The sequence below is a fragment of the Pollachius pollachius genome, assembly GCF_949987615.1.
Source record: "Pollachius pollachius genome assembly, chromosome: 1".
Lineage (NCBI taxonomy): Eukaryota > Metazoa > Chordata > Actinopteri > Gadiformes > Gadidae > Pollachius > Pollachius pollachius.
In genome coordinates, this window is record NC_136934.1 from 5,815,389 (window position 1) to 5,822,888 (window position 7,500).

General features: G+C 48.5%; 2 protein-coding genes across 3 annotated transcripts in view; one reads left to right on the plus strand and one right to left on the minus strand.

The window, feature by feature from the left end:
* The window catches only part of LOC307088325 (multiple C2 and transmembrane domain-containing protein 1-like), a gene marked incomplete at its 5' end in the record, with an annotated part of 120,439 nt that extends 119,840 nt beyond the window's left edge, over positions 1–599 (plus strand). Inside the window, one exon of the mRNA XM_079754177.1 lies at positions 434–599. Within this exon, the coding sequence (XP_079610303.1) occupies positions 434–524 (91 nt within the window). The 3' untranslated portion in view covers positions 525–599. The remainder of the gene's footprint in view (positions 1–433) is intronic.
* A 4,474-nt stretch (positions 600–5,073) lies between these two features.
* The window catches only part of slf1 (SMC5-SMC6 complex localization factor 1), a 28,379-nt gene continuing 25,952 nt past the window's right edge, over positions 5,074–7,500 (minus strand). The window contains exon 18 of one of the 2 annotated variants that reach the window (XM_079756778.1): positions 5,074–5,934. In XM_079756778.1, coding sequence (XP_079612904.1) covers positions 5,438–5,934 — 497 coding nt within the window. In that variant the 3' untranslated portion in view covers positions 5,074–5,437. The remainder of the gene's footprint in view (positions 5,935–7,500) is intronic. The other variant, XM_079756779.1, reaches the window with a different exon arrangement.

The following is a 7,500-nucleotide window of genomic DNA, read 5'->3' on the forward strand; positions in this document are numbered from 1 at the left end:
CTCTCTTTTCACGACTATCTTTACTTTGTTTTTTCTATTTTCATTTGTTTTGTTTTACTGTAAACAATGTACAGGGCAATCTGCCGTTTGTATTATTTTGTAAACTGTATGAGGCGTAGTGTGCATGGTTCTTATGGTGGCGATGATGATGAAGATGGGCTGGGCTAGTCATGGTGATAATGATGAAGATGATGGCGATGATGAAGAGGGGATGCTGATGGGGGACGATGATGAAGATGGGCTAGGCTGGTGATGATGATGAAGCTCATTATGATGATGATGATGATGATGATGATGATGATGATGATGATGATGACAGGGTGCTGATGGGGGGAGAAAGTTGCCGCGAGGATGCATGGAAGCCCTGACCCATTGTTTATGTGTGACAAACTCTCTCTCTCTCTCTCCTCTCCTCTCTCTCTCGCTCTGACAGCTCGGAGGGGCACGGCGGTGATATGTCTCCGGCCGTGTCATACATTGGTCAGGGCGAGGGCGCGTTCACACGGCCCGCGCTGGCCCAGTGACACGTAGAGCGAAACGGTGTGTCCCTGTGTTTGATAGCAAACAAGCCTTACACTACTTTTACAACCCGCGGTATCATCCCGTTTTTGTATTTTATTTTGTAATGTTTTTTTATTTTTGTTTGATTGTATTGTGGTCAGTCGCCCTTGGTGATATGTGTATGGGTCGAACTCTGCTTTTATTAACTACGACATGGGTTGAGTGGATGCTCCTTTGACTTTCTTTATGTTCGGTGGCAGATCATTTGTGTCATTCTGCTTTACTGCTCACTATTCCACATTATATATTATCCCATGGGATTCTGTCTCTTGCCTAAACATGGTTTTGTAGCACATACTGTGCTAACGTGGGTTAACTCTCTCATCCAATAGTCATCTTTCGACTGGCAGCCAGTAGAACAGAACAGTGACTAATCACATCGCCTCGCCAGATGGAGATTGCATCATTTTCCCCTGCCACGTCAAACACCAGCAGTCAGTCAGTCAGTCAGCCAGTGACTCAGCCAGTCAGTCCGAGTGAATTGTCCACTTATTCCCTCAATCTGTCAAGAAGTTAGCGAGAGGCTGGGCTTGTTCCAGCTGATATAGATGTCACCGTGCTCGGGTGTCGCCAGACAGACAGGCCTTTAGGCGTACACACACATGGCCTAATCTGCTTTGAAAGGCTGCTCTCCTCTGCTCATCTACCCATGTGTTTGTGTCAGTAGGCGTGCATGCAGTATACACTCACACACACACACACACACACACACACACACACACACACACACACACACACACACACACACACACACACACACACACACACACGCACACACACACACACACACACATGCCCACTGCCTTGCAAACTGACAAACATGCACGCACACACACCCACACATGCACACAGCCTTACACAGGGACACATGCACGCACACACACACACACACACACACACGCACAAACACACAAATACACAATCACACACACACTGGATGCAAACATACATGCGCAAATGAGCGCACGTGTATGTGAATGTGAGATTCTGTCGTGAAACACATTATTTGTCGAACAACACATACAATTGTAAATGCACTCTCTTTAAAAACGCATTCACACACACACACACACACACACACACACACACGCTCTCCCCCCCTCTCTTCATCTCTCTCTGATGCTGTGCCCCGGGCTGGCCGCGTTCCCCGTCCGCCCCACCTCCTGTGCCCACAGCTCAACTTTGATCTCTCGTTTGGAGTAGCAGGGGGTCCTATGTGTGCACTCTCGGCGCGCCTGTGTCTGTGTGCGAATTGCGTATGAGTGTACATGTTTACGGAATCAAAGAGCTATTGCGCTGCTCTCCGCAGTGATGCGTTCCACAATGGGTCTCTCTCTCGCTCTCTCTTCCCTTGAGCTGTACACGGATGTGGGCACTAATGCGTTCGAGTGCTTATGCACGTGCACACCCAACAACACAATGTGCATGTGCACATCTAAGCCGCTGTAAGACAACTGTGGACTCTCGTAGACCGGGGTTTGAGATGTCAGGCCGCGCTGTGTGTCTGTGTGTGTGCATTTGTGTGCGTGTCAGTGTCTGTCTTGCTACTTTACATCCCCCATTTATTTTCCGATCATCCCTCTCTCGGTTTGCTTTCTCTGCGGCTCCCCTCTCGTTCGTCAGAGAGCGAGGTTGCGACCTCTGTCTGAAGCCGGTCTCCTGGGCCTCTCTCTTCCCCAGCATCTGTTGAAAGATCACAGCGCTGCCTCCATCCGCGGAGGCCGCCGTCCTCGCCTCCTCCTCCCCCATTCCGACTTCTCTTCTTTCGCTTTAGTCTCCATGATCTGTGTGCGCTTTCTCCTCCGTTCTCTCATGCTGTCTGTCTGTCTGTCTGTGCATCGCTGCACATTCACCCCCCCCCCCACTTGCTCTGTCTCTCTTTCTCTCTCTCTCTCTTTCTCTCTCTCTCCCTCCCTTCATTCTCTCCATCAAAACATCCGTCTTCATTCTTCAATATCAACAGGCTCCCATGGGTCAGTACAGAGAGTCGTTGTTTCCAATCCACTTGAAAGACAATGCGAGACAGACCCCCCCCCCCCCCCCTCTTTCGGACCCCACAGAAGTGCCGCAGATTGATTATGGTCCACCACGCCACACAACACTTTGTCACTTTTCGGATCGCTTGAACAAGGGCCCTTTTTGAGCACAGAAATATGTGTTTACTACTGTATGCAGTATCATTTTAGAGTTAGAGTGTGTGTGGTAAGACTCGTGCAAACGTTTCATCCGCGTCTTCTTTTCATTTTGTTTATTTTGGGAGGGGTAGGGTGATATTATTTAAGCTATGTTTGCAAGCGAACCAAAGTGTTTTTATTTTGTATGATGCGGGAAAATATGTGATGCGAGAAAATATAAGGAATGTAACGGATGACGGACGATGTAAAATAAGGAAAAGGAAAGAAGTCACCTTTATTTGCACCATGTTTAGACTATTTATTTTTTAAATGACAATGTGCAAAGCTGACCAGTAGCCCATTTCTAGTTGTGATTTTCTACAGTATGCCTATCCATGGTCTGGTTTTGATGATCTTGTGAAGTAGGCGTATGCCTGCCTCCCTCTGTCTCTGGGAGCTTCTCTTTCTGCCTGCGGTGTTGCCTGCCTGTGATGTCATCATCATGCGACCTGTTCCCACCAGTGACGTTTCAGGGTCATGGGACTATATGGGGGTGGGTGGGGTGTGTCTTGGGGTAGGGAGATGTTTATGAAAAAAAAATTATGTTGTTATTTTTTTCTGGTTTGAGCAAATATGTATTGCGCCAAAAATGTATGTCAATGATTTTGAAAGATTAAATATTTTTAAATCATCTTTGTTTTCCATGTCATTTAACAAAAAGAGTACCAGTCATTCTTGTGTGTTTTTGAGGTGTGAGTGGAAGGTAAGCTGGCCTGGGTCTGGTCTGTCCTTAGATGGATGGTCAGTAGGGGGCGCTCATTCCACTGACCAATCTCAAATCCGGTTGATCATTTCTTCTGCATTCATTTAGACAATCTTGAAAAAAGTGAGTCAACTACTACTTAAATAATCTTATTTATTGGTAATATGACCGCAATGAACAATAACGAACAATCGGGGTGAGTAACTACAAGTTGGATTTTGCAAAGTATGGTAATGGACAGTTGTGAACTAGGTCTTGCCTCATTCTTTTAACATTAAGATATCTTTCCCTTGATCTCATCATAAAAAAATCCCTGAAAAGATTTCCTCAACGTTGACCAAAAATAAAACAGTGGAAACACACACACTTTCCATTTTAAACCAAGGTTCTCGGAAGTCATTAAAGGTTCTGGCATCGCAGGAATCGGGGTTAACCCCTGTGGCCCCCTAATCAGCCCGTGTTCTCTAATGGGCTAGTATCATTAAACACCTCTAGCCAGTGTGCAGCGAGTGGCTGGCCACATACTGGCTACTACACACTGGTAGGGGAGTCTTAAAAAACTAAAATATGTTGTAAATCTATTTGCTTCACAGTTCCCCAGAGCAGTCCAAACTATTTTTAATATAGCTTAGATCTTATTGAGAATATGGAAAGGCTTCTCTTCAATGGAACAATATAACAATAGTATAAAATCTGCCCAACATACAAAGATAAACTGAGTGGGCGTCTCGATCGAGTGCAAGCAGTAGTAAAAAAAACAGCATTTGATTCAGAAAATAAAAAGCAATCGCACAATAATCGCAATATTATTAGAAAAATCAGTACATTCATGAAAGCAGCTCACTTTCATTAGGGCTAAACTGGCACAGCTTTTAAGTCTTACTCGCAAACATTTGATCCCAGCAATAATAACTATTTAAAGGAGTGCAGTACTTTATATCATTCACTAATGAGAGGGCTTGGTGTGATATTTGAGCTGGGACCAGCCCTGGGCAAACATGTACCTGATGATATTGAGAGACGCTATAAACGCTAACGCTTCCAAGTTCACTCAACGACGTGTATTCTAAAAAAGGACGAGGAACAAAGACCTGGCAGTTATTAGCTAGCTCCAGTCAGCACTGCTTCAGCCGCCGCTACAGACCAGTGGAGCAACAACTACTACTGCTACTGCTCTGCCGAACGGCTCCCCAGATCACGAGGTGGCTATTGTTCCCCAGATAAGGGAAGCTCCATCTGTAGACTCTAACGTCTAGCCAGAGCTGTGGACCTCAGCTTTTTCTTTCTGTTTGTGCGTGAAGTTTCAATTATAATAATTGGGCCTGTTTTTTTTTTTTTGCATATTTAGAATATGGGATGTCAACATACATGATATATATTATAATATATGTAACATATTAAATATATTCTATATATTATAATACATCATACATTATTGTATTAAATATTATTTAGAGATTGAATAAAATATATAATATATATAACATTAAATATATTTTATATATTATAATACATCATATATTATTGTATTCAATATTATTTTGATTGAATATAATATATAATATAATATATATAACATATTAAATACATATTATATATTATAACATGTCGTACATTATTTATATGACATATTATTTATAGATTTAATATCATATATAATATTTAATATATATATTACAAATATCTATATTTTTTATATATTTTTTTATAAATGCCTATCATCCCCCTGGCGGCGCTAAGCTACATCGTGCTACAGCTACACCGTGCTACAACCAGCCGACCCCGTGGCTCAGCTAGCCGACCCCGTGGCACAGCTAGCCGACCCCGTGGCAGAGCTAGCCGACCCCGTGGTACAGCTAGCCGACCCCGTGGTGCAGCTAACCGACCGTGTGGCGCAGCTAGCCGACCCGCGGCGCAGCTAGCCGACCCGCGGCGCAGCTAGCCGACCCGCGGCGCAGCTAGCCGACCCCGCGGCGCAGCTAGCCGACCCGCGGCGCAGCTAGCCGACCCCGTGGCACAGCCGGAGCCCCGGGGAGCGGCCCTGAGTCTCCAGCTGCCTCAGGACCTCCATGAGGAGGGAGGTGTTCTCCCCCTGGCACTCACTGATCAGCGGGGACACGCCCTCCAGCCCGGCCCCGCCGCCCCGGAGCCCGGCCAGCGTGGCCGCGTCCTCCGCCAGCCGCACCGCGCGCCGGTCCGTCCAGCCGCCCGTCACCGCCTGCAGGGGGTGCCCCCCCACGGCCCGGGCCAGGGCGTGGCCGGGCCGCGTGCAGCCGGGCAGCCCCGTCTCCCCCAGGTAGGAGACCAGCAGGTTGGTGAGCAGGCTGGAGCCCGCCTCCAACAGGGGGAGGTACCGGCCCTCCGCCGCCGGCTGCAGCAGCAGGGCCGCGTCGCCCGCCCGCGCGCTCAGCAGGAGCTCCGCCCACTCGGCGGGGTCGAGGGGCGGGTCCGAGAAGGGGGTCCCATCGCCGTCCATGTGCCGGAGCAGGGCTGACCCTGTGGGGGGGGGGGGGGAAGGGGAGAGATCAGAGGAGGTAAACTCTCAAGCACGGCGGTTGGGGTTTGAGTCGGTACATGAATGCGGGGGGAGAGATGGTCTCATGAATCAGATTCCCGGATTAATATCTAAGGACTGATTGCAGCCGAGCACAGATCTGGGTGAACTTTCACCTCGTGATTGATTGAGGAACTGTAAGCGCGTAGAACACAGACTCAGCCAGGCGCTCGTAAACTGTAGTGTCTGTAAAGGCTTCAGATCAACACTGTGTAGACTTTCCCCTGTAGTAACGCACAGTTAAAAAAAAACCCTTCTGGAACCTTCATCCGCTCACACAAATGAGTTTATGTTCGGTCGTATATATCTCCTCTGTAGCGAAACAGGAAACAAGGCCGAACTTAGCCCCTTTCTCGCTGTACTTTCCGGCCCTGCCTCCGTGCGGTCACAGAAGTTCTGCAAAGATTGAAGAACTGCAGGATCTGAGGTTAGGGAGGACAAACCGAGCTGACACGTTCTATATCATTAACCACGACACGCGTCAGAACGGACTAATCTACACAACTTGACATCAGCTTGTCGCGCTCATCCCGAGTCAAGCGGGAGGGCGACTTAGCGGGTCAGCGGCAGGGCAGGAGACGCCCGCGTACACCAACGCTTCGCTGTTATCGCGCCAACAGCACTCTCTGCCATCGAGCCCCTCCAGCTAGCGGGGGGGCTTTCAGCTCACTCAGCCGCTACCGGTGGACGACGGCCCGCTTTAACCGTGTGGCGGCCCGCCGGCGTTTGTGTAGAAGGGACCTGGGAGCAATTGACCCGACGGAGGCTCTGCCTTAATGCTGAGCTCTCGGATTCGCCGGTGTGAGCGCGCTCAAACGGGCCCGCGCGAGAGGGGCAGGCGAGGTTAACCGCCAACAACGGGGAAGCAAAATGACAAAATAAAAAAACAGAGGCAGGCAACGGCTCAGGCAACTGCAGCGAGTGTTTAAGGGTATGACTTCGGGAGGCTGGCTTTGTTTTTCCGATTAACATATTTGTTACGTTATAGAACGTTATATAACTTCGGTAATGGATCATTTATTTGTCTATTAAACGTTCTATCCGGTTGTGCTTAACGACAAGACCGCGCCGGTTCAGGGCTGAATAAACCCACCTAGACCACACTTAAACGCCGGCATTCAGCTGCCTCTCCTCTCTCCCTCCACCCGTCGGTTGGTGTGTTGCCACTGGAAAGCCCTCTCAGCGCGTCAGACTCTGCTGCGCTGCGCGTCAAGTGCGAGCGCTATTGTCTCCTTTTAAACGCCCCGGTTTGTTTTTTAAAAGCAAACCGCTCCAAAGGCACTCGACTCTTTCGAGTCCGGCAAAACCGCCGCCACTTGTGATGCAAGTTTTGGCCATGACGTGTTTCACCACCGATGGCTGAAAGCATGTTTGATACACTGCCAGCCGCTGAACACACTCGCAGGGTTGGAGGGAGAGAAAGGTTTTTGAAAGAAGGGCAGTTATTTGTTATGTGCTTCTGCGTGTGTGCGTGTGCATGTGTGCGCCCGCGTGTGCGTGTGTGATTC